This window comes from Gadus macrocephalus, chromosome 23 (assembly GCF_031168955.1).
Source record: "Gadus macrocephalus chromosome 23, ASM3116895v1".
NCBI classification, from domain to species: Eukaryota; Metazoa; Chordata; class Actinopteri; order Gadiformes; family Gadidae; genus Gadus; species Gadus macrocephalus.
In genome coordinates this window covers 18279925-18307876 of record NC_082404.1, presented here as the reverse complement: position 1 = coordinate 18307876, position 27952 = coordinate 18279925, and the positions used below count along the sequence as shown (strand labels likewise).

The following is a 27952-nucleotide window of genomic DNA, read 5'->3' as shown; positions in this document are numbered from 1 at the left end:
CTTGTCTGGCGCCCTGGCCTGTTCCCCCGCCCCCGCCCCCGCCCCCACACCTGCTAAAGAGGCGCTTTTAGGAGAGGGAAGGCAAGATTTATTAGGATTAACTTCTCGGAGCCCATAAATTATGCATGTATCCCTAAATTACCTATCAAGAGTGCTGGGTCCTAGTCGGGACTTTGGCCGAGATGAGGTATAGCGAGAGGATTGCAATTATACAGAAATACCTTTTCTAAAGGCTACCTGCCTGACACCCAAAGACAATTATGAATGCACTGCCAATTCTCTGCATGGGTACGTTGGACTCACACTGCGTTGGAAGTGAATACGCTTGCAGTGAAGTTCCCCATGTCTATTTTGCCCAATTAAAACATAAACAAATGGTTGTACAGTTTGCGGTTTTTAACTGTATAAAAAAGGCGGACAACGTGTTTGCAGTTTACCATCGGTAACTAAATATTACCTTCTGCAAAAAGAAAACGGAGACAGAGATTTGTATCTAATTGCTATTCTTAAACAATGTTATTCTAAACTGGGAACACACAAGAGCTGTTAAATATTTAACGGTAAGCACGCACGCAGGGAATATCAATGATCCAGTGCCCTCGGTTACACAGACATGCCTAGCAAGCCGATCAATATTTGTCCTGCCCGGCCTGATTCATGATGTGTGTTTTCTTGTATTTACAGGAGACAACCAGAACCAAAGACACGACCTGGAGACTAACATGTCTGTTCTGAAGACGTTGCTTCTCGGCGTTCACTCTCTTCCAATCACGCCAAGCTTGTTACGATAATTTTCGATCACAATAAAAAGTCACAACCCCCAGACCAGAACCGTTTGGATACCATGACAGCCACTCAGCTCGTGCTGCTACTCTGGGTGCTGGCCTTGCTCTGGCCAGCCGCCGCCCTGCCCTTCCTGCCGGGGAATATAGGCCAAGCGTTGGGATTGTCGGACGGCGAGGGAGCTGGCAGGATTCTTCACCGCTCCAAGCGGGGCTGGATGTGGAACCAGTTCTTTCTGATGGAGGAGTACACCGGCACCGACCATCAGTACGTCGGAAAGGTAACGCATTTTAAAAACTTGCACTGTTTGACAGGAGGATGTTTTTTTGTCCCTTTCCATTTCGGTCTCACGTATCAGACTTTATATTGATGTCTGATGGTGTCTGATTGGCAGATGAGCTCCCATCTGGGTAAAAGGGCCTTTCACTTTCGTTCGCTTCGATTTGTTTCGACCAATCGTGTTGCTGGAGGCGGGGATCTATAGGCGTGTAATTGGCCGACACAATATCGGCCAGCAGTAGTATACTGTAAAGCAAAGTGTCTGTAAAGGATTCAAATCAACACGGAGTGGACTGGCAGCTGTATAAATACACTCATTAAAAGAAAGCTCAATCGACTCGTGCTAATGAGATTATCTTCTGTAAAATACCTCGAAACACGAAAACAATGGTTCCCCTTGCAGTTTCGGATTTCCAGCCCAGGTTCTGTGCAGTCTCCCCTCCCCCCCCCCCAGAAGTTCTGTGTTATGTCATAGAAGGACTGCTGATCCCACATGACTGTACTCCAACACCCTGTTTCTAGGCAGGGGGCAGTGGAGCGAGAAAGGGGCTGTGTTGAACTAAAAACATGAGTTTCAGCTTCGGTTTACCAGGCTCGGTTATGTCATACATGTCAGAGGCACAGGCAGTGGTTCCCAACCTTGGGGAAGGGACCCATATGGGGTCACTGGTTTGCATATGGGGTCGCGGGACATTGCTTATTCATAATCTATGGATATTTCATGGATTTATCCGACTACAGATTTGTATACCCATGAGTTCACTGCTACTTACCACTAAGAATACGATGGTGTTAATTGGGGGTTTACGTCTCTTTGAAAACTATTTGGTCTTCTGAAACTCCCACCATTTTTTTCTTTTTTGTCTTCACCCCAATTTACTTTCCTTTTTTTCACCTTAACTTAACTTTTCCGCTCTGAACTAATTTCCTTTTCCTCGGCTAAATCAAAGGCACTCAACTTGACGGCAGAATTAATAACGACTCGGCGACGTATCTCGGTGCAATGAGTTGAAAAACAGAACCTCATGCGAAACAAGAAAACAACTTGTTCAATTTAAAGTGTGGTATATATATTCCGAAACAACAATTAAAGACTAATTTGCATACAACACCTTGTTCCTCCCAGAATCTGTTCGGATGAATTACTGAACCTGTCGTCTCTTGGCCCCTCAACGGAAACTCTGCAACAAACACCCCCTTCCTCCACCCCCACCCAATCATCCCCCCCCACTCCCACCCACACATCCACACTGACTCCCACCCACCCCCAACCAAACCCCAATGCACCACCTTTACTGCTACAGTGCATTCAGAATATTTTCTTGAACAATCTATGTTGCGTTCAATGCCATAACGTTCAACAATATACACTACATAAGATATCATTATATCGTATACAATAAAATAGAAAGAGAAAGTAGTCAAGAAGCACATTGAGAAAAGTCGATTTAAATTGCTTTCAAATCCCACTCACTGACTCACGCTCACTTCCCAATGTGACACTACTCAACGATGAATATCATCCTCCAGGAGTGATATTTATCCAACAATGTACACATGTGAAGTATGTGCTTTAGGGGGCATCGAAGTGGCATACGTTTAAAGTCACATAGCGATAATTACATTTCTAGTTCTTATAACGCATATTATTTCAGTACAGGGGAAGAGGTTGGAGTGCACTCTGTCTGTTTCTTCGTAGCACACAAAAAAAAATGTTTTGAAAAAAAAGGCCTTATTGTCTTTTGTAAACTTGCAGGTAGCCCAGGTGCTTTACATCAGAGAGTTTGTCTTTAAGGATGTGTTTGCCTTCGCAACACCAGACGTGTGCATCGAAGTGTGTCCATAAGAAGAAGCTAAATTGCTCGGACGTGCATTGATGCTATGTTTTATCAGTGCGTGACCGCAGGAAGAGACACATACGCGATGCAGCCCGTGAGTTTCAAAAGTACACCCAGAAGATACAAAAGGTTTAATGAGAAGTACGATCGAAGGGAGGGTGGCAGAGGAAGGTATAGTGTTTCCGTAGAACCAGACTTAAGCTAGGAGGGAACAACTGAGTGTGTTAAACTGTTCATATACGGTCACATCTTTCGTAAATTATGCTTAATCACGTTTCATGAATTTGAGTTAATTGACAACACAGATTCAGATCCCTTAATTAATCCCTGGGAAAGGTTTGGTTACACCGAACACAAAAAATCACATTGATTTAATTATAGCCTATATACATATACTACCATATACATACAAATGTGCATATTCACGGCCTAGAACCACCCCATATACAAATCTTCATCACAAACCATAAGTATGATTTCCATCAGCACCAATGTAGGATTTCTCTGAATCCCCCCCCAGTACCACCGCAAACACACCAACCCGTACCCCCAAGACCGCGCTGATCTCAAGCTATCTGCACGAGACTTGTTAATAATAATAATAATAATAATAATAATATATTAGAGTTATATATAGCGGTTTAAAACTCAAAGCCCCTTACGTATCTTTTCAGAAACTAAAAAATGTTAGATGCTGAAAAATGTTAGACGTCAACATTTTGAACTAGAACGTATATAAATAAAAAGATTTAAAAGGAGGAAGGGCAGACGAAGGGAGGGAGGTTATGTAGTGAAATAAATCTTAAAAAGGAGGGTTTGGAGGGCCTGTTTAAATGAAGTGTGTGTTAGCCTGTCGGATACGGTTGGGGAGGGGAGGGAGTTCCAGAGGGAGGGTGCGGCCACTGAGAAGGCCCTGTCCCCCCCAGGTCTCTCCAGAGCTAGTTCCTGGGGGTTCTGAGTGTGGTGGTGGTGTCCGTTTAGACCCCGTGCTGGGAGTGCTGCACCCGTTTCCCTCTCATCAACCGAGTGCTCGTTCCTGGAGACGGTGCCCAGGTGGTCTACATACTCGTTACCACCACTGGTTCCAAATGTACTTTGAAGCCGTCAGATCACACAGCAGAGTATATATTTAATATATATATATATAAATATTCATATATATTGCTCTTGTGGCTCACGGTGTTTCCCGCATCGTATTACAGCTATTTTCCCGGCTGCCACTCGAGCCGCAGAAATCACGGACAGGACCTCCCCACAGACAGATTAGAAATTATTTTCCCCGTGCTGCGCGGCATCAAAGCCCAGATGAAAAGAACGATGACCAATTACGCGGAGGCAGCTCACAGCATCAGTGATGAGCCGTCTTTTTTTTGGGCTTTTTCCAATAGTTGAATTGGAGGGAGTGTGTGTGTGTGTGTGTGTGTGTGTGTGTGTGTGTGTGTGTGTGTGTGTGTGTGTGTGTGTGTGTGTGTGTGTGTGTGTGTGTGTGTGTGTGTGTGTGTGTGTGTGTGTGCGGCAGTGTGTGCGTGTGCGGCAGTGTGTATATGTATGCGTGCATGTGTGTGTGCGTGTGTGTCGTAGTGTGTGTGCGTGTGTGCGTGCGTATGCATGTGTGTGCATGTGTGTGTGTGTGTGCGTGTGTGTGTCAGTGTTCGTGTGTGTGAGCAGGTGTGTTCGTATGTGTGTGTGTGTGTGTGTGTGTGTGTGTGTGTGAGTGTGCGTGCGTGCAAGCGTACGTGCTCAGGATGTGTGGACCAGGACTGGTCACTCCGAGCGCAGTAATTAGCGGTATAGTGTTGTCACGGCGAGTCTGTTCGCTTCGAGCCGCCGAGTCGACGGTGGAACTAATAAGGAAGGGGAAAAAAGGTGCACTCTCTTCTCCCTTCCTCTTCCTACACAGGCCGACACACGAAAAGGCGCACACGTACACACGCGCGCAGGCGGGCGAATGCCCAACCACATCCCCATTTACGTGGATAGGAGGAGGCGATGCTGTCAAGCTAACATGCGCGCTTTAGCCTCGGTGAAGACAGACACTCGGCGGAACAGTCTGCCGTTATCAACCTGAGGAGCGAAAATGAGGCGACTACAGACAATCAATTTTCCTTGAGGAAACTGTCTTTCATAAAACCACCCCCTCGTCTGGAGTAAACAGGTGTCTAGCACGGCGCATAGAGGGGTATAGGGGGGCGAAGGAAGCTCGATTTTACACCGAGAGACAGGAAAGAGGGAGGGAGAGTGTCTTCGGGATGATGTGTTGAAGGGGAGAGCGGGGGAGAGCATCGTGGTAACATGTTGAAGACAGAGAGAGAGAGAGGGAGAGTGAGCATCGCTATGATGTGTTGCAGAGAGAGAGTGAAATGATCAGCAATGGGGAAAAGGGGGAGAGAGGCGGGAGATATAGAGCGATCTAAATCTATCAATCCATCTTTATTCTTTAAGGAAACGCGTAGATAGAGTATACCAATTTCAATGGATTAGGCCAGCAGCCCATCGATCTGTTTGCACGTCTTTCCGTCCATCTATCCATCAAACTATCATTTATTCTTGTAGGATTGTGTCGATCAATATCCGTCATGAGTACCAGTGATCCATCCATACGTCCATGCATGCAGCCGTCGTTATGTGCACATAGATACTGTACGTTCCCATTCAATCAAGGAGGCCTGTGACAGCCTCCAGCCGCGATGTCACAACAAGCCGCTAAGTGCAACAGGAAGTCTGTGTCGTCTTTGACGCGTGCGTCCGTTGACATCCCGGCCCGGCACTCTGATGTCTCCTGGCGGGACTCTTTTGTGGCATGTGACAGCCAATCCCTGCCCAGCGGCAGCTCCCCCCCCCCCCCCCCCCCCCCCCGCTCGCGCGCCGCTTGTGTCCGATGTCACTTACAATTAAATTGTCACCAACACACACACACACACACACACACACACACACACACACACACACACACACACACACACACACACACACACACACACACACACACACACACACACACACACACACACCCCTAATAAATGACTTAAAAAGTGAGTGGTGGTGGTGGATGGGGGGGGGGGGGAGAGAGAGAGAAATAGGCCAGCCAACATGTTGGCACGAGGCGAGGCTCCGTGGCGATTCCTTGCACTAATCCCATTAGTTTTGCAGCGGCACGCGCTGAAGACTGGAGACAGAGTGATGGAAGGGAGATCCACAGTGAAAGAGACAGTGATAGAGGGAGGCACTCAGCGTGCAGCGGAGGGACAGAGAGAGAGAGAGAGAGAGAGAGAGAGAGAGAGAGAGAGAGAGAGAGAGAGAGAGAGAGAGAGAGAGAGAGACAGAGCATGAGGCTGGGACTGGGTGATGGAGAGATACAGTCGGAGGGGCAGGGAAAAGTTTGAGAAGGGGGGATACAGTGCGTAGCAACAGGGGAGAGATACAGACACAGTGTGTAGCAGGGAGTAAGGGGTGCCTCTTACTGTATCAGGGGAGAGATACAGTAAGAGGCAGGGAGAGAGAGTGATGGAGGGAGAGACAGTAAGTAGGCTGATGGACAGATTCAAGCAGCAAGGGATAGAAAGATGCAGTAGAAAGCAGAGATAGAGTGATTGGGAGAGACAGTTAAAGGAAGGGAGCACGGGATGGAGAGATACACCGTATGTAGCAGAGAGAGAGAGAGAGAGAGAGAGAGAGAGAGAGAGAGAGAGAGAGAGAGAGAGAGAGAGAGCGCGCCAAAGGAGGTAGCAATAAAGCAATAAGCAGAGAGACAGCTATAGAGAGAAACAGTTAGCAGAGAGAGATAGAGGGATACCCTAAAAATCAGAGAGAGAGATATAGGGATACAATGAGATGCATAGAGAGGATTAGAGATACAGTAAATGGCAGAGAGAGATAGATAAGGCAATAACCAGGGAGAGAGACACAGTAAGAAGCAGGGAAAAACTGAAAGGAAAAAGACAAAAAGAGAGCTGTAAAGAGCAAGGGAATGAATAATAACATATGCTTTATTTATCCCCGGGGGAAATTCCGTCGCTGCGTCTAACCCATCCTGCCCCGTGTGGCAGAACACTGCGGCTGCGGTGCAGAGCCCAGGAACCAGCGCCAGTTGTTATCGTCCTCGCTCTGCTCATGGGCAAGGCAGGCGTGCTGTAACACTCCTCTGTGTTATAAGGGAACGGAGAGAGAGTAAAAGAGAGGGACAAAACAAAAGGAAGGAGAGAGAGCGAAAAATAGAGAGGGAGATGAAGAGGATCGAGCCATGAACAAAGTCAGAGTGAGAGAGGATGGGAGGGAGAGAGACACAGAGGGAGATAAAGAGCACATGATAAAAGCCCTGGCAACACACAGCCCCATTACAGCCTGTGATGACGTCCCTTGTAAAGATCATTTAATGGCCTTTCTGCCGCTCGCTGAGGGAGACCTTGTTTACCCGTCATCCAATCAAAGGGCACTGCGTGCGATCTCACTCTGACATCTCCATTACAGCAATTTGATTAAAATATTGTAAATTATGTTTTTCTGGAATTTTTTTGTTTTTTTAAATACATCTCAAAAACAGGATGTCACGATGTATTTTAATATTATACAAGCCAACCGAAATAAAGGCTGTCGGCGATATAATACTTATTTTTTGGTGTAATGCTCAGAATTGGTTTCGGGTGTGCAGGATATTTTTAAGGAGGTTGTAAACGCGGAGCGAACACAAGCGTGAATGGGAGTCTTTATAGAACGAGTGCTTTCAACTGCTTTGTATTTCAAGCGGACCGCGGGCGTGACCTTTTTTAGACGTGCGCTCGCGCCCCAGACGAGTCCTCCAGCGCTGGCCTACTTCTTCAGACCACAGCTGGGATGGGATGTGTGAGCAGCAATCACAAGTGTGTGTTTGTGTCTGATTGTGTTTATATCTTTGTGTTTGTGTGTCTCTGTTTGTGATCATGTGTGAGTTTGCATGTGTGCCTGCGTTTGTGTGTGCTTGTTTGCATATCTGTTTTTGCTTGTAAATGTCTTTTGTGTTTGTATTTGTGCCTGTTTAAGTGTTTTCTGCATTTGTGGATCCATCTATGTGTGTGTATGTGTGTGACTGTGTGAGTGTTGGTGTGTCTGCAGTTGTGTGTTTGTGCTTGTTTGCATATCTGTGTCTGCATACGTATCTGTGTGCTGCGTGTGTGTGTGCTAAAATCACAGAACTAACTATAGGAGTCTTTAGGTCTGTAGTATAGACAGCTTTGGGAGTGAATACGATGCCATTTAATTCAGCTTAATTTGGTCGACAGTTGTACCTCGTGAACAGGGAAGTGTGACAGAGGGTCTAGAGGTCCGCAATCTACCTGCAGGCCTCCTACGAACAAACCCTAAAACTGCACTTTAGATGAAAGAGTCTAAATTAGTTGAAAAGAAAAAACTAGCTCCTAACATATTCCAGACACGCACACATGCACGCATGGACGAACGCACACACACAAACACACACAACGCAAGTCAATGTTCCCTTCTGTCCATCCCATAGGACCGTGAACCATATTCAAAGAAATCGGATTGGACAAGGACAGCGGCTTGCATTTTGTTTTGGTCATTAGCAGCTGTTTGTATTCCCCGTACGGCGACCACATTAAAGCACATTATTGGTATTGCTGTGGTCTCCTGCCCCTGTCCTCAGACCAAGAGGTGAACGACAGAGCAAAGAACGAGATAGAGGGAGAGAGAAAGAGAGAGAGAGAGAGAGAGATAGCTAGAAAGAGGTAGAGGGAGAAGTGGACGGAGAAAGTAATTATTCTATATCCATTCTGAGCACTGTTTTCTGCTATCTCCTCGCTGCAGCACTGGAGCAATGCTTAGCAGAGACCTGACGAGAATTGCCAATGATTTCACCGCTTTGCTGACAGTTCCTCAGTGTTAGCGCAAAAGGGATGTAGCTCATCAAGTCCTTTGCCTGTCCTTTGCCTCACAAAAACGGGGCTATGCTTGCGACCGTACAAAGGTCTTGGAAAGATCCCACACAATCTATTCAAATTGTGCTTACATTGTGTGCTTACATTCGCATTTTGTTCAGGCTTTATGCACGTAGCCTTAGAATACTACCTTATCCAAATCGTCAGGCTTTTTTTGGACATACTGAAAAGGGAATTACTGCATTGAATGCAACAGAGTTAAATTGTATGTAGTCATATGTTATATGACACTGAGGACAATGATGGGTTATGTATCTACCTAGAAGTTATTCTAATGCTATGCTGAACGAGTTGCAGATGCAGGACATATAGAAGGTTATTATTCCCTTCCCACCCATGTGAATTGCTTGCTACAGAGGGGTTTGGGTCTATGACTTCCAGCTGAAAGGTTTTGGAATCAAACCAGTTTGATTCCAAATATATGCAGTCTATCTGTAGGCCTCTTTGGGCCGGATGTTCTTACCCCTCGCTGCTAGTTAAGGTTGTGATGGAACTGAATGCACTGTGAGTCACTTTTAGCTAAAGTGTTTGCTAAATGACTACAGAGAAGTAAATAGTATTATATAACCTTCCCAGTGTCTTTTGCCTTGACAGAGGGGCAGGAGAGCCTTGTGGCTAAGGAGTTTAATGTCCAGCCGAAAGGTACTGGTTTTGATCACCAAAGTCTGCCGTTGCCTCTAGGCATCCTTGAGCAAGGTGTCTCGCCCTACCTGCTCCCTCGTTTCTGCAATGTAAATCACTCTCGATTATTATGATTTAAATTGACGCTCAGCAAATTAAGCTGTGCTGAAATTCTATTAAATTCAGGTGAGAGATTACCATGAAGTAAAGTAGAACACTGCTTAGTTCCGCAAGGCTTGGGCCTTATTTACCCAGAGACCGGATCAGAGATCACCGCACAAGGCTATGGCAACTCCCTTTGTTTACCCACAGTATAAAAGAGATGAGCCTACGGGTACACACACTAATTGCTATCGGTGTTTAAAGCCAGGGTAGTCAATTTGGAGAAACCAGCCAGAGTGAGCTCGATGTTGGGAGTATTCAACCGAAAAAAATCACACCCCTCCCTTCAGGCTTCCCTCCAAAACCACTCCGACAAAGCACATTACTCGCTTGCTAGGTTTAGGAATATGTGTTCCCTGCCCTGTGCAAGACTTGAGTCCATCACTATGAGTGCACAGGCAGAATGCAGGTAGCCAGGGTAGGGAGGTATACGGAGAGGTAAGCCATCCAATCATTTCCTGTCTGAATGAAATGATTGGACTTGCTTTGTACAGCCCTTCGACAGCCAAAGACCTGATATTTTCGTTTTCAATTCAGAACATTTAATTCATTGATTGCTGTCAGAATGTAAAGTGAATTCAACAAATATGACAGAATTGCTTTTAAAATAAATGCCAACCCTCGCGTTATGGAACCAATTATTACACTTTTCAGCGCTGACTCTGGTGCGGTATCGATACAATACATAGGAAAGTTCTAAGGGGAACTGTAGGGTTTAAATTAGTCGATGAGACTAGCAAGCAATTACACAGCAGGGCAACAGTATTTTTTTTCTAGATAGCTGCCTTGTTTCTGTCAATGTGCTCTGCTGTCTTTTGAAATGCGTGTGTGGTGTGAAATATCCAGAGTTAGACAAGATTGCCGGAGAAGTATGATACAAAAAAAGAGAAGAAACATGAAAGCTTGAACACTGAAAAAAAGGTTTTGGAGATTGAAATTCATATACTTTGATGTGATGTCATTGAGAACTGGCCTTGTGATTGCAAATGAGTGACAATTAAGCCTTCTGTGTGTCTTTGAAGAAAGGAACACCTTTGAATTTCAGAATTGAAATAAATATATATCCCCCTTGCTCCTGAATAACTCCGCCGATAGAGTCGGAACTAAGGACTTTTTTGAAAACCTGAAAACCTGTCTCATCAAAGCATAAATACTAGAAAAGAGAGATTGACTCAGCCCCCAACCACCAATAGAAGTCATAATGATGTAAAAGTTCTTCAACAATAACGGATGTGACATTATCTAGGAACATGTTAAGGTAAGTGTGATGAGGGTTTTTATGCTCACGGACGGTCAATTAATGACACCAGAGTTCTTCAGAAGAACAGTTGAAAGGCAAGAATCGTGACATTGCAGTCTGCCTCAATGATTCACACTGTCTCAATTATGAGCCTAAGGAGTTATTTGTGGTGATGAAGCATTCCCATGAGGGTAAGATCACTCAGGCTTGGGGTTTATTCGTTTTCAGGTCAGTCGTGTCAAGTTTGTCAGTTGGAGCTTTGAGGATCAAATGAGTAACTTAGAAAAGAAGCAGTGCCTTTAACTGGACTTTTCAGGAATAATATCCAAATTACTCAATCAGACAAACTTAAAAGTCAGTGAATGCCGCCATATTTTTGCATTATGAATGTTAATTTAAGGAGGAGCTCTTCATAATTAGACGGATAGAGACTTAAAACTGTGTGTTTTATTATGTGTGGATAGAAACTCGACAACCCACAAACAACCCCTAAAAATGTCCATCAATTAGATAAATAAATGAATAGGAAAATACCTCTGCATGGTTAAAACATTAATAGTAATGGGGTATTGAGGGGACTTGAAGAGTCCTTAACTACTTGTCGTTCAACATTTCCAGCTCACGAGTAGAGCTCTAAATATACCAAGCCGAAAGACAGACCCCGGTCCACTAATGAGCTTGAATCAAGCGTCTGTCACACCAAGCAGCCATTACTCTGTCCTGACACTGCTCCTAGATAATGGATAGGTCAGGAGAGAGGGTGACTAATTTTAGCAATTGTTTCTCTGGCTCGATTTTTCCGATGACGAATCCATGGCTAATCAGAGTCGAACTAATGGCACAGTGGTTGGCAGTTGGGTGAAGTCTTATAGAGTTAGCCTTGAGGACAAATATGTGACATGTTTCTCATGGAATGAGTATTTCACTTCTGATCTTGGCAAATTATTTTGATAAGCGGTTTATCCTGCAATGAGTAATCCTAAGACACCATAGCAAATGAAGTGTTGCTGCACATGGTGACTAAGTATCAGATATTATTTGGATTTTTTTTCAGACTGAATTTCCTTCCTGGGATTGATAAAGTGCTAATAAACTGTTGCTAGCAGAGAAACTGCAATGTTATTGCAAGGGCATGTATTAGACATAGAGGACAATCTGTACCTCTTTTGTGTAGTACATAGTATTTGTCCTCGATTCAAAATGGTATCGGATGTACATACTGTACTGTAGGTACGTGGGCACAGGCCAGCATGACTGTGTGGTATTCCTACTGTGAGGTAAATAAGCTGGCACTGTATTTATACTGACCGACATATCTTTGTTTTGCTTTGTGGCCTAAATGTAAGGCCATAGATCTCACAATCTCGCTTTACTGCAACTCGGCTATGGAATACCCCACCCCTTAAGGCTCTTCCCTCAAATAGAAATGCACTAGCACTAGCTCTGAGGAGCAGGTCGTTTTTGTTGTAGACCTGTACTCAGCAGATAAACGTGGAGATAGAGCTTACCTTTTTTATAAAATAAAATAAAAAAAATATATAACATTACATAACATTTCTCTCTTTCTATCTTAACTTAAGACATTTTCTCATAACCAAGTGTAGCTCCTCGCTAAAGCCAACATGTTGTCCTCCCCCCCCCCCCCGCTTTCCCGCCCTTTTTCAGCTGCACTCCAACATGGACAAGGACGACGGCAACGTCAAGTACGTGCTGACGGGCGAGGGCGCGGGCAACCTGTTTATCATCGACGAGAAGTCGGGCGACATCCACGCCACTAAGAGGCTGGACCGCGAGGAGAAGGCCATGTACACGCTGCACGCCAAGGTCATCGACCGCCGCACCAACCGCGAGATGGAGGCCGACACCGAGTTCAACATCAAGATCCACGACATCAACGACAACGAGCCCAAGTTCGACAAGGAGATCTTCTTTGCCAGCGTGCCCGAGATGTCCGAAGTCGGTGAGTGCGGTCAAAACGAACGCCGGGGGAAGGTGGGGTTACGGCGTTTTGCAGGGAGCCATGGGCGAACGTGGTTAAAGTGCTCCTCGTTTTCTAAAAAGTCTATGTTATTATGTGCTGTGAAATACAAAGTACGTTCTTATTAACACGTCAAAAAGTATGATCGTTTTCTCTATTTTACATTTTACATTAAGGGCATTTAGGTGACGCTTTTATCCAACGCCACTTATATAGATACATTTGGCAGAAAAACAACAATATATGGCAGTCGGTACAGTTAGGATTTTCATGGAAACAAATGCCAAGCACTTATACAACGAAGCAGCTCGGATATGACGCTACACGATGCTAAGTACTATTTTTAAGTGCCAGGACGTACAACATACAATAAGTGTGTACATTAACTGCCAGGACATAGAAACAAACAACAAGTGCGTAAGAGGGTTGTTTTAGGCGAGTCAGGGAAGAGAAGGTGGTGCGGGGTAAGGGTGGAGGCTGTGTAGAGTCCAGGTGAACTCCGAACAGGTGATTCTTGAGTCTCTTCTCCATGTATATCGTCAGTCCTTACAGCCCTTTCCCTTCACCGGCCTCTGACATACTCATGATCCGATGAAACTGGTCCGTAGGCTCCCAGCCCTGGGCTTCTTGGCACCTCGCGCCAGGTATAGAGTGGTGTATGAGGCCAGGGCGGTCAGCCGGGAGTCATACTACACCCTGACAGCTTAACAGTGATTTAAGTGTTAGGTGACTTTAGGTGGTTTTGAAGTATATTTGTTGCGGGTATATTGAAAGGATTTAATTGTAAAAGGAAAATGGTTCCAGAGGCCCACTAAATCTCTGCAGCAGATTCCAGTCCCTGAGCTGATCTCCTGGAACACGGCCGAGTGGGGTTTGGATGCCATTCTGTGAGTTAACATCATGGGTTACAAACGGCTCTACAACGGCATAATTAACACATTGCTCCCAGTGCTACTATGGTAATGACACGAGCTGATCAATGACGGACCCGACGCATTCATGCCTCATCGTCTGTCCGCGACAGATTCAGAGGACTGGGCTGACAAATTTTGCGTGTTATTATTTCCTGGTAGCCTTGGTAAACTGAAAGATGTTTTTTCTTTTGCGTTTTCTTGTCGAAGTCATGATTTATTTATCCCCCCCCCTTACCTTCCACAAGATTCCTATTATTTTTTAAGTTGCCTTACTGCCGCTCAGACTCATTCAGCATCCACATTAAGCAATTGTGCGCCGCCATTTTTTAATAGGCAATGAAACATTTTCAAAGTTTATATTGTCGGTTGTTTCTAATTAAGTCCCTGCTTCGTCGCCCTCCGCTTCCTCTTCCATCGGAGCGGTGTAAACAAAGCCAACGACGCCCGATGTATACAGAGCAGAGGAAACCATTCCGGGGGAGAAATTGAAGTCAATCCGCAATTATGTGACCATGAATTAATGCCTCTGCGCGGTGAGGGGTGAATGGAGGAGCTGGGAGGGGGGGGGGGGCTCCTATTTGCAGTTCATCCGACAACAATGCATCATTCTCCTCTTTCTCTTCTCAAACTTGAAGAATGTTGACGAACATGTCTTACCATATCGTTTGCCTCGTAGCATGATTGTCCAAGTCATATATTAAAGTTCATCTCGTATTAAATGTCAAAACTGCCTAAGTCAATTTAGGCAGATATTGATTAGGAAATGTAAAATGCACTCTGATTGGCTTAGGATATAGCCAATTAGGCAGTTAATCAGCAGCGTTGGGAAAGTAGAGTTAGGTTAGATATCACAATTTGGCCAAAATATGTCAATCATGCTATGAGAGTACGATATATCCTTTTATGGGTTTTGTGCCTCAGGAAAGAGGGTTGAACGACAGAAGTCCTATACATGTAGTGGAGGAACAGAGGCCGAACTGAAGCCTGGTTCAACCTTACAAGGCATATTACCAATGTGGTATCCTGACTACAGAAGGCTGAGCCCCCTAGCCTCCCAAGCTTATGTTATTCACTTCCATATGTCTGCCCATTGGGGACCTGTTACAAAGATAACCATCCCAGGAAGGAGATGGTTCACTCTCTCTCTCTCTACTGTGTTCCTACTGACTGAAGCGGTCTGGGTTCGGGGGGGATTTGGGTTCAGGTTAAATACCTGGTTTAATGTCGGGCCTCTGAACCCCTTCGAGGCTATAACTGGGATTAAGGACTATACAAACAACAGAGACTTTGTTTTGTGGACTTGGGAGGATAAATAATTTAAAAAGTTGACTGGGGGCAGGGGAGGTGAGGCGGGGAGTGAGTGGGGAGGGAGCTGCCATCGCTGCTCTGTGTGCTAATCAACTGCCTTATGTGCTTGGACTGAGCACACTCGTTAATTTAGCTGGCCAGCCGTGAAGACTCACTGGCTCCCTTTTATGCCATCCGCGTAGGGGGGAACGGAGGTGGGACAGATGTTCAGCCATGTCATTGGTATGCACGGGGACCCCCGCACCCCCAAAACAAGGGGCTCCGCAGCGGTCCCCACAAGGACAGTATTTGCAGTGTGGTGTTGTGTGTGGAGGCGCCCGGCTGGAAAAGCGAGGACTTAGAAATGCATTGGCTGTGATCACTGGGAAATATACAGAGGGAAACAAGATCAGTTCCCCCCCTCGGCTACGAGAGAGTTGGGCTTTATAAATTGAGTCGGGGCTTTGGAATGTAAATTAAGATAATGGTGGATTCGGGGGAAAGGCTTGTAACCGTTTAAAACAGAACACGATATGCCTCGTTTAAAACGTTGGTTATGTTTAAACGGATGTGATGTTGTGTCCAGCGCTTTAAATGAGGAATGTTGGCCTGCGTGACCAACATGTATTTTTTATGAAGTGCAATTCTTTTTTATTAATAACACAAACCCCGTAATGTATTTTCTGTGGGATATTCCATCAGCTCCATTCACCTCGCGTACTCTTTTCAAACGGTGCTCAACAGTTTGTTCCGCTATAGTAAATCGTTCATTAGGTGCATTTATTCGCTGTCGGAACACGACTTTTCATCTGACTAACTGACATGGTGTGTGGGCTGATAACACAAAAAACTGCCCTTCAGTGAACAAATGGCTATATGCTTCGCTAATGGGAGGCCTTCGATCAGGCCGGGCTTGCCAAAATAGGCTCAGAAATCCCTCGTTTGAACACACAAACTAAAATAGCATTCATAGCATTCATTCAAAATAATGCACCATCACCGGCCTCTACGCTGTTAGAACTCAAGTTGTTTTCTTCCCCCTTGGTAGGTACATCCGTTGCCACGGTGACAGCCAACGACGCCGACGACCAGACTTATGGGAACAGCGCCAGGTTGGTGTACAGCATCCTGCAAGGGCAGCCGTACTTTTCCGTGGACTCAGAGAACGGTAAGGATGGGGGGGAGGTCCAAAAGTCAGACTCTCACGTTTTATGAGTCACCGTAAATATATCCAGACAGAGGGAGAGGTTGAGTGCCGGCTGCGTGCTATGGGTAGCCTTAAGTAAAAATGAAAATAACGACAGACCATCATTCGTTTTGTTGTTCATAAAAAGACTGACTCACTCACTGGGATATGGGGCAGCTATAAATGCACTGAATAATTATCCTTCTTTATTGGGAAACTGTAAAAGACTGTAAAACATGGCTATTAATTTTGATTTTTCCTTTAATTTTGACTGCCAAGAATACATGTTGTCCTTGTGTGTACTGTATTAACATTCTACCAGTGAAAGCCGGAATCATAATAATCTCAGCTCCATCGCTAATATATTTTAAAACCTGTCTTTATAAAATAATGACAACGTGTTACCCTTAACATAAGAAGCGCAAAGTCACATCGCCACTCACCCCTTTCTGTGACAGACTTCTAAAAAAATACCCTCAAAGCGAAAAAACAGCCGCAAACACCTTAAAAAAAAAAAAAACATTCATGTTTATTCATCTAAAGATAAAAAGTCTCGAAATAGAACGAAAGCATCGCGGCGGTGGTGGTGACAGAATTAATGCTTGAATTATTTCCTTCTTTAAAGGCACCATCAAGACTGCGCTGCCCGGAATGGACCGGGAGGTAAAGGAGAACTACCAGGTGGTGATCCAGGCCAAGGACATGGGGGGCCAGATGGGGGGTCTCTCGGGGACCACCACGGTCAGCATCACCCTCTCCGACGTCAACGATAGCCCGCCGCGCTTCGCTAACCGTGAGATGCTCCTCTTTCGTCACCTCGTTCGAGTACCGTTTTATGATTTTGTCAGGGGATTGATGGGAAGAAGTGGTTGATTTGTGTATGATGATGATGATGATGGCGTTTTGCCTCAGAGGTCACGGGACTATCTGGACAAAGAGTACTCGTCTGTGGAACTAGCTGTCTTCAAAGTATTCTATATATTAATTCAGTATCCTGTTGATTTTCATATGATATACATGCATCCCTTTTTACATATTTTATTTATTTATACTTATTCAATCGATTATATCATTCGTCTAACTGTATATTTTTATGAACGAACCCTCTAGATTCGTTCCGGGTCACCGCGGTCGAGTCCACGGAGGTGGGCGGGGCCATCGGACGCATCAAAGCTGATGACCCGGACATCGGACGCAACGCGGAGATGGACTACAGCATCGTGGGGGGCCACGACATGTTCAACATCATCACCGACCAGACCACTCAGGAGGGGGTGCTGGTGGTGAGGAAGGTAAGCCCCTCCTCCACGTTCCGAAAAAAAACCATCACGAGCGGAATTGCGTAATGTAAATGTGCTAAGTCGCTAAATACCAGTTTGTTCATCCGTTTTATTTTACTTTATTTGATCGTGCTGACATTATCATTACAAAAAAATTCATGAGATGGTTTCTTTCATAATGATAAATCAGTTAACGTCCTAAACTTCCGAGATCTACAGTATATAAATTGCCTCATATAATTATTAACAAAACTAGGTTGGTATTCTTGTTATAAATAGGCCTACATAGGCAACCATTAAATATTTAAGGTCTGGACTTAGATGAATGAAAATATATTTTATTTGAATTCAAATAAAGATCCACTTTGGTTCGCTTCAAAAGGAAGATATAATCACTAAGTTAAAAGAATGTTTGTTTTTATTCTATGAATAAAGCTAATTCAAATGAAAAAGCAATGAAAACCATTAGCCATCAAATTCTGGAACGCAATTATTAAATGTATTCATTTTGTAATTACATATTACTGCTACCACTACTAGTACTACTACTACTACTATAACTACTACAAACACCATTTTGTCACATGTCAAAACGACGCATTTGTCACCCAAGCCTCTCGTTATAAAATGGCCTCCACCTCCTCCTCCTGAATGCTGTTCCCTCACCCTCTCCCTCCCTCCCCCCTCCAGGGTCTGGACTACGAGGAGAAGCGGGACTACGAGTTCCGGGTGGAGGTCCGCAACACCTATCTGGACGCCCGCTTCGTCCACGGGCTGCAGTTCAAGGACTTCGCCACGGTCCGCGTGACGGTGGAGGACGTGGACGAGCCGCCCGTCTTCACCCGTAACCCCTACGTCATCGAGGTCCACGAGGACACAGCGGCGGGCAGCTTTGTGGGCGTGGTGTCGGCTCGGGACCCCGACGCCGAGAGCAAGCCCGTCAAGTAAGAGAAGGGGGAGAGAGGGAAAGGGGGAGAGAGGGAGGGAGGGAGAGGGCGTGGTCTTGGGCAGGGACCCTGACACCGAGAACAAGCCCGTCAAGTAAGAGAAGGGGGAGAGAGGGAGAGGGGGAGGGCGTGGTCTTGGGCAGGGACCCCGACACCGAGAACAAGCCCGTCAACCGGGGGGGGGGGAAAGAGAGAGAGAGAGAGAATCAAGCACTGACCAAGCTTACTTAACGAAGCTTACCGCACAAACCACTGATGGGTTACTTGCTTAATCCCCAAACTTTTCCAGTTAGAGATTGCTTATTTATTCCTACTATTGTAGTCATCTAGTAAGTATGATTCAGCTACTGAGCCAGTGAAGAGCAGCTATACAGAGGAAAGGGCATCTTGCTCCAGGACGCCGACAGGTGCCGACATTGAGATTCAAACCTTGAACCTTTCAGCCGGGAGGGTATCAAGTGTGCAGCGTTCTGAGGGTTTTCTGGGAAAAGCCTCAGTTGTAAAGAAACAGTCTAGCTTTCTTCATTTAACTGACTCCGAACCGAGGAGTTGGTGGGTTCAAGGTTAAACACAGATTAGCCTACACGGCAATCAAACAGGCCAGTCAAAGACAAATAATCACACATTAAATGGAGTAAGACCTGGGACAATAACAAAATAAACTAGCAGTGTGTCAACCATGCCTTTAACCTTTCACAGTAATTTATTCTCTCCTCTCTTGGGTTTTAAGGGATTTCAAAAAGTCTTCCCCACACTTCAATGGCACTGTTATGGTAATATTATACAAAGCACGCAGGCAATGTTTTAATCATCGGAATTCAATCACTGTAATTTGATTGGTTAAAGAAGCGGGAAGTCATCCCCTTTCCGTCTTCATTGGTAACGGTGCAGGAATCAGTGAGACGGAGGCGATAAGCACAGGGCCCGCCACATCATTAGATTACTGTACCACATATTAGATTACATTGTTATGATAATACATGCAAATGCACAAGTCCCCTTTTCCTTTGTGCGCATATTTTCTGTGGTTGGAGGGTACGTTTTAAAAAATCGGTTAAAGTTAAATCCATCAACCCCTGCTGTGTGTCCTCGTGCGTCTCGGTTCAGCTTACCCACGTGCCCAGTCTCCTGAGAGGGGGGGGGGCTCGGGGCAGGGGTGGTGGTGGTGGATGTGGGGGGGGGGTAATCGGCGTCCCAGGGAGCAAAGTGATGCGACCCGGGCGTGCAGCAAAACACACACGCTCGCCCTTTACCGTCCCCGGGAGCGTTACGCAAACCCCTCGGAGGCCGGCGCCAAAGTCAAAGCTTGAAAGAGAGCTCATTTGCTCCACGGTACGCGCCTCTGTCTCCGCCGCCTGCCGCGTCCGCTCCGCCGCCGCCGTTTACCGCCGACATATGGCAGCGCTCCCGTCTCCGAGAGACGAGAGACGGGGTCCCGTGCGCTGCCGCGCCTTGCCTCGCGGAGCAGCGTTCGGCGTGCTAGAAATGTCTGCGGAATACGCGAGTTGACAATGATGAGGGAGGCGGGGATCCGGGGACGTGTGGATCATCGTCTGAACAAAACACACGAGTCGCGCTCAGGAATGGATACCCCTGTTGTGTTTGGGACGGGGGAGAGGGGGGGGTTGGAATGAGTAATGTACCCGGGGAGTGTTACCGTGTGTTTGTGGATTAAGGGGAACGGGAGAGAAGGGGAGTTTAGTCGAGCTGGTTGTTAAAGGGATCGTTACACGGTGTATGGATGGAGTACGGGGGGATTCTTTTGATGTCACGCGCGAGTGCACTCTTAGACGGAGTTGCGGACTAACTGACTCACTTACAGACATGCAGAAAGGCAGAGGGACAGCTCTGCATACTTGCAGACAGACATGCGGACTGACTTACCGACATGCAGAAAAGTCAGAGTCACAGACGTACATACTTGCAGACAGATGTGCACCGACAGGCAGACTCACTTGGAGACGTACAGCAAGGCAGAGAGACAGACAGACAGACATGTGGACCGACTGGCAGATGGACGGACTCAGTCAGTCAAAAGAGGCAGCTGTTGAGCGGGATGTGATATATTCGTACCGTGTCGTTTGTTGCGCAGATACTCCATCGACCGCCACACGGACCTAGAGAGGCTGTTCAACATCGACTCTGTGAACGGCAGCATCACGACCCTGAAGGCCCTGGACCGAGAGATGTCCCGCTGGCACAACATCTCCGTGGTCGCCACGGAAATAAGTAGGCACTGCGCTCCTCCTCTGCAATGTCTGACGTCCGAGTGCGCGTGGGCTTACTGCTGTCGCTACTGCTAGTGTGCTAAGACGAGTTTGCGAGTTTGGATTAAGGTCAGCTATCAGACACTTTGATCCAAACCGACGAACAGTGTGTTCATCGGGGGTTTAAACCCAGATGTTTGGAGTTCAAACCCAGAGTATTTCACCTGGGGAGGCAAACACCCTAAACAACCACACAATCCTGCCCCAAGTGTTAACATGCTAGCACCAACAGATAATGACGCTAAAGGATGAATCATCGCTACGTTTACTTTACATTACCTTACACCCTAAACCACCACACGATCCTGCCCAAAGTGTCGGTTGGTACTTGCTAGCACCAACAGTTAATGACGCTAACGGATGAATCGGTGTAACGTTCACTTAATGCTACCGTATGCTAACCTCCTGGGCGGCTAACCTTGGTGTTTTCAGACAACCCTCGCCAGACAACACGCGTCCCCGTGTTCATCAAGGTGCTGGACGTCAACGACAACGCCCCCGAGTTCGCCATGTCCTACGACACCTTCGTCTGCGAGAACGTCAAAGCAGGACAGGTACGGCGTCACCCTGACCCTCCCCCCAAAGATAGCACTACGAGTTGCTCTACTTCACGCCGGTTAGTTATTTAGTGGATTTGTTTTGTGGAGAATGGGTTAACCCAATTATTGTTAGTGCTTGGCAATGAATCAACAGCGATATATTGTTCTTTCTCTTTCTTCTGACTAATGTACTCTGTATTGTAAATGTATTGTTAGTCACTTTGGATAAAAGCGTCAGCTAAGTGCCCCAAATGTCAATGTAAATGTAGTGGATGCTGTTATACAACGCGTCTGACTGTGAGTACCGGTAAATAGTCAGTTGTGGACCGGGTCAAACAGAAAATCGAGGACAAATGTAGAATTGTTGACGTATTAATAAACAGGGAATAAACAATAAAGAGGGATTAATAAACCTCTTCATCTTGTTATGACGCATCATGACAAGATGTGTCGTTCATGTCGTTAATGGGCAAGTAGGGGTCAGGGAATCTTGCCCAGGGAAGAATTGGACATTGGATGTTGAACCGAGAACCTTTTTAGCTGGGGTTCCAACAGCTTAAGAAGCATACTAAGCTTTTACATCGTGATTAACATCTCTGAATAAAAACCCTTGTCGTGGGCACTGTTCTAAATGACATGCTGCAGCATAGTTTAATGGATAAGGTTTTAAACATACAACCTGAAGGTACGGGGTCTGATCCCCCGTGTCGGCAGTCTACTGGGAGACATGAGTAAGATGTAACCCCCTTACGTTTGCTGTAAATTACTTTGAATACAAGAAAAAGTAAAAAGATCTAGAAGTTAGTAAGGCAACAACCAAACATTGTTGCATCAGAGCCAAAATGGGGAGATTTGGGATGTAGAAGAATCAAGGCATAGTACGTAACAATGCTCTTATCAAATCCTCTGTTCTTGATTCCCTCTCAGCTGATCCAGACGATCAGTGCTGTGGACACAGATGAACCTCTTGTCGGCCACAAATTCGTCTTCAGCATAGCCCCAGCCAACCCAAACTTCACCATAGTGGACAGAGAAGGTAAAGCACCCACATTACATACACTGTTAGCACGGTGGTGTAATACAAATTGAGTGGCACTGCATCATTGGTCAAGTTCTATGATTCTAATATTACGTATATTACATCACTTACACATTACGTTACATAACTCAATAATCTAGAATGAAATGAAAACAATGTGTGCGTCACTGGTATCAACTTTATTGATACCAATTATATTGTATCACACAAACACATGAATGGAACAACAACAAACAGAGGCATAACGAAACACCTATTGTGTAGGTGACAACAACACTCGAGACAGGAGGGAAATAAAAAAGATTTCACTGGGGGAAACAAGTGAAATACACCTGCCTTGTCCTTGGGCATCCTATTCTACTAAAATGTCCCATTCTCCCTAAGTTTTAATTAAATATTAGGAGCCGGCAAGACCAAATGACAATACAAGACGAGAAAAATATAAATATATACCGGGTGCGTAGGAAATAAAAGCACATAAAAGTTATATTGCAGAGAGGGAAAAGCAATCATGTGAAAGGAAGGAAGGCTCTGCAGCATTAACAATAAAGAAGCATACTTCTTCTCAAGGGCTACGGAACGGAATTAGTGGATACGCCTTCAGATAAGAAACGACAGATGTACGCAGACGCACATGCTGCACACACACCCGCACACACTAACAAACACATACACGTTCGCGGTGACACTTACCAATGGGGGTACATTAATTAACCATTGATTAACATTAGCTAATGCATTGATAAGTGTTAACTAACAGTAAATAAACAGTTAGTTGACTAATAAAGCAATAAGTTATGTCAATACCCTAGACATAATTGTGTGTGTTCCGTCTGACTGAAGAAAACCAAATATATGAAGTGTCTCTTAAATGCCTCAATCAATTTGGACGATAGGGAGTATAAACACAATAAGTGTGTTTCGTGTCGACAACACACCGCCACAGTCGCAGAGTGTGTTCCCAGCTACTTGTTTGGTATTATTCGTCATTTCATGTAATTATAAAAGGCCTATCAGTGTGGACTCGTACCTCAAACATAAAGGTCTTTCCATCGCAGGAGCTTGTGTAGAAAAAGACAATTATGTGTGATGTTGTGTCGGACACATCGCCGGTTGAGTTCTTTTTGCGTTCACAAAATAGCACAGGACATCGTGTGGCACTTGGTGTAGACCAATCTTAAAAAAACGTCTCTCAATGAGTAGTTTGGTCTGGCTTTGCGAGACTACTCAATGAGTGACTGAGATTAGGAGGGGAATATTAAACCTCAAATATAATTCATCATAGCGGTCCACGGATATAATTGTGTGTGTTCTATCTGTCTGAAACAAACAACATATATTACATTTGACGGTAGAATAATGAAACAAATAAACCGAAATACACTAAGTGTGTGTGTTGTTGTGTCAGATGCGCGTTGTCAAATGCGCAGAGTGGAGTTCTTAAGTATGTGATTCGTTCAATTTGTTCTTGTATAATTATGTATTTAAAAAGGTTGCTGTCATTGTTGGCATTATTATTATAACAGCCTTATCTTCTACAGAATAACGAAACCATTCCTCGTGTTACACTACTGCTGTTCTGTCTGGGGAAAAATATAGATTAAACTCGGTAGACTTGATAAATACATAGATACGACTTCCAAATGAACGATAGGGCTTGAGTTCATTCAAATGTCTGTCATTATAATGTCTAGCAGTTGTCTATTCTTGAGACGAAAAGTTGCCAGCAATCTAAGGACACATTCAGAACACAACTTGCAAATAACATTAAATAAATGCAAACGATATAAGCACACCACACCATTCCCTGTCCTGGTAGAAACATGATAGTCTAATTCATACGTTTTAACCCTTGCACGGCTTGGCACACATGATCATTCACTAAAGTTTACCATGTTTACTAATGGTGACCATGTTTACTAAGATGTTCATGTTAACTAAGGTATTCATTTTTGTATTATTGAATGGGTTTCACTCTCATCAATTAACCCTAACCTAACTATAGCTCCTATGCTAATGCTATATGATAATGCTTACTGCTACTTTAACTGATGTGAGTTAATGGTTTTTAAATGTACCCTTATTGTGAAGTGTAACCGAGGATCCTCATCACTAAACAGATGTAGATGTTTGTTTCCTTGACGATGGTTGCGGTTGTGATTTGGGAATACTATATTGTACTGAAATACATACTTGTGCAGCTGAGAAGTGAATTAGCATGTGCCATTTCGAGTCATGTTTTCTTCCCTTTTATCAACAGGAATAATAATAATTGGGGTTATGTTGCACAATCACTATGTATTTTCAAAATGATGATATAATCATTAAGAGGCAGGAACTAGAATCATCGTTCCACAAGTGAGAAAAACATCTTCTTGTGGCCACAAAATACGAAATATGATTAAGTTCATTGAAGCAAGGAATTAAATGGGGAATGAGTGAGGTATTTTTGTGATGAGATTGTAATACTCCGTATTTAATTGCGTGGTCTTTCGGAGAAGTGAAACGCAATCAAATACCTAATTTTCGCAATTATTGCAAACCTATAATTTACTCATGACACACATACGCTCATGCACTCACATGCAAGGACAGGCACAAATGTCTACTTACGCAAGTACACACACACACACACACACACACACACACACACACACACACACACACACACACACACACACACACACACACACACACACACACACACACACACACACACAGGTGATTAGATGCAGTAACTTCGGGTCAGGCATTAATTATATAGAGTCTCAGAATAGCTGTCTGATGACATTTGATTCTCAAAATACATTCTCAAAAAGATACAATGACAGATATATGGTATATTTAAAGTCAGGCTGAACTGTACCCCCCCCCCCCCCCCCCCCCCCGTCATGCTGAATCTAACATCTACTTACAAAGGCATTGTAAAGTGTGGCACCTCTACAATAGAGATTTGATTTATTTATTTTCTGTGATAATGTTGTATGGTTTCTTAGTGTCATCGTGTCGGACAGGATTTGTGTCATATTGACAAGACGTGGGATATATGTTGATGTGCCTCGATCAAATATGAAACTATCAAATATGATCCGATACCAGCCAGTGATGATGCCACGATTTAAACCTTAACCAATGTCAATCCGACCGCAAGCTCCCACGACGACAAAGACTGCCTGACGACGACCATGACGACGAGGATGGACGACTACGACGAATGACGAAGGTGACAATTAAAAATTAAAAACCCTTGTGGTCGTCTCCGTACGCAGACAACACGGCCAACATCCTGACGCGGAGGGGCGGGTTCCGGCGCCGCGAGATGAGCATGTACTTCCTGCCCGTCGTGATCTCGGACAACGACTACCCCATCCAGAGCAGCACCAGCACGCTGATTGTGCGCGTGTGCGCGTGCGACAGCCGCGGCAACATGCAGACGTGCAACCCCGAGGTGCTGCCCTTCTCCGACGGCCTCACCACCGGCGCCCTGGTGGCCATCCTGCTCTGCGTCGTCATCCTCCTCAGTGAGTAGCGGCCTGTGCGTGCGTGCGCGCGCGCCAGCGTACGTGCGCAGAGTCCCACGATCAATCAAGCTTTATTGAATAGGACCTTTGCTTGTTTTTGTGTGTTTTATTTATACTATGAGGTCATTGTACCTTTTTAGATCATCGCAGTTGTGTGCGTCTGTGTGTGTGTGTGTGTGTGTGTGTGTGTGTGTGTGTGTGCGTTTTGGAAAGCTACTATGTATGTTTGTTGTGTGTGCTTGTGTTTCTGTGTGTAGGAAAATGAGCTATTTGCAACCTGTCCAGTGCTATCTTATGTCAGCGACTATTTTCATTATCCCTTGCAAGCAATGTTTAGATTATGCATCTTCCTGCGTTTTATGTTCATGTGCGTTCGAGGGCAGGGATGGTTTTGCCTATGCAGGGCTGAGGATGCATGCGTGCGTAGCCGACGTGCTGACAGTATAAGTAAGCAGACTTTGTTCCCCCCCCCCCCCCCCCCATCTCTGTTATTGATGCACATAAACAATATGCTGCCTTTACTATTCCACTATTTTTAGTTATCGAGCAGAGGCTTTTATTCGATTGATGAAGGTTGGAGTTGGGCGTCTCGCGCTATAGCTCCTATGCTAATGCTATATGATAATGCTTACTGCTACTTTAACTGATGTGAGTTAATCGCGCCACGATTTCTCCAGGGTGACTGCAGGCGTCGGGGATTGAACCGTCTGGGAGACGGTTCATACGCAACGCAATCTACCTCCTGCCTGACACTCTTCAAAAACCGACACCGTTTATATCCAGGCCTCTGTGTGTGTTAACTTCGTGAGCTAAATAAGATCTGGTATTCACGGGGTATTATTATACTTTATGTTGTCGGATTCGTATCTCGGCCTCGACGCCGAGGTAGTGATTTGAAGTGGGCTTGTGGCAGAATCTCCGCTGAAGCGCGCGCCGTGAGGCGGCATCGTCCAAGGTTGTCATGTAGTATCTAAACGGGGGCCTTTTCATTACGGCGAGATTAGTAGAGTTTAGAAGAATGGAAATGGTGCGGACGGAAGCGCATGCTGCGAGAAGTGTTATCTGAGATCCCAGTCGGAGCACAAGGCTGTGTTCATTAGACTCAGGGTGTTTTATTATTATACCCAGGCCAATAAAAGCGTGTTTTAAAAGGGGCAAATTTGGGTAAATTCGTGAAAAGTCATACATGACATCAAGGTCTTTGTACCTCTAAGCTGCTAAACTGAGCCGCTTGATATTGTCCCCGGTCGCTTCTAAGTGGTGTGAAGGCTCTCCCTTCATGCCGTACCCACGATGGCGGGAGCGCATATTGTTTTACAGCGAAAACAGGGCGAAAAAATATATAGGGCTGGAATCTGCTTACTTTCAAGGTCGTATAAATAAATAATGAGTTTCAATTGCCATGGAAGTACACCCTTCATGGCTTCAAGTGCAGACGTTTCTGTTTTTTTTCTGCTGGACACGGTGAATGTCATACGCATCGCAAGGCAGAGGTTGTACTGGGCACTGGGGCTGAATGACAATGTGTGTGTGTGTGTGTGTGTGTGTAGGTGTGTGTGGGTGTGTGTGCGTGCTCAAGTGTCGCTGTGCCTGGGAACTGTGTGTTGACATGCTGACAAATGTTTGTTTGCACATGTGTCCCCGTGTCAATGTGCTACACTACAGTGTTTGTGTGCACAGATGTGTGTCAGAATGTATGCATAGACACAGCTCTACGTATTTGCGTGTGCCAATGTCTCTGTGTGTGTGTGTATGAACATATGTCAGTGTGTGTATGTGTACATACGTCAGTGTGCATATTTGCATATGTGTACCATTGTATGTATTAATGTATGTGTACGGTGAGTGGACAGGGTCAAAACCTGTACATGCGCTTGAAGGAGCCAATAGCATTGCTGTTCAGCCACGTATGGATAGAGAACCTTCATTCATCATTGTGTTTAGGCCCATATACGTAGCTAAGTGTGGCTTTGTGTGTGTGTGAACATACGTCTATTCATTTGTGTCTGTGTATGTGTGTGTTTGTGCATACATCTATGAAAATCTGCATGTGTGTGTGTAAGTATGTGTGTGTTTTTGTTTGCTTGTGTGCATATGCCTATATTAATGCGTGTGTGTGTATATGTTTATGTGTGTGTTTG

The 27952-nt window shown here is 45.2% G+C and overlaps 1 protein-coding gene across 1 annotated transcript; it reads left to right on the top strand.

Moving 5' to 3' along the window:
* The first annotated feature begins 615 nt into the window (after positions 1–615).
* Positions 616–25834, top strand: LOC132452308 (cadherin-10-like). The gene is made up of 10 exons (XM_060044861.1): positions 616–1063; positions 12519–12813; positions 16081–16200; positions 16844–17011; positions 17329–17510; positions 18189–18442; positions 20538–20674; positions 21145–21266; positions 22179–22287; positions 25560–25834. Exons 1-10 carry the CDS (start codon positions 845–847, stop codon positions 25817–25819), a joined length of 1866 nt encoding a protein of 621 aa, XP_059900844.1. The 5' UTR covers positions 616–844; the 3' UTR covers positions 25820–25834.
* The last annotated feature ends 2118 nt before the right edge of the window (positions 25835–27952 follow it).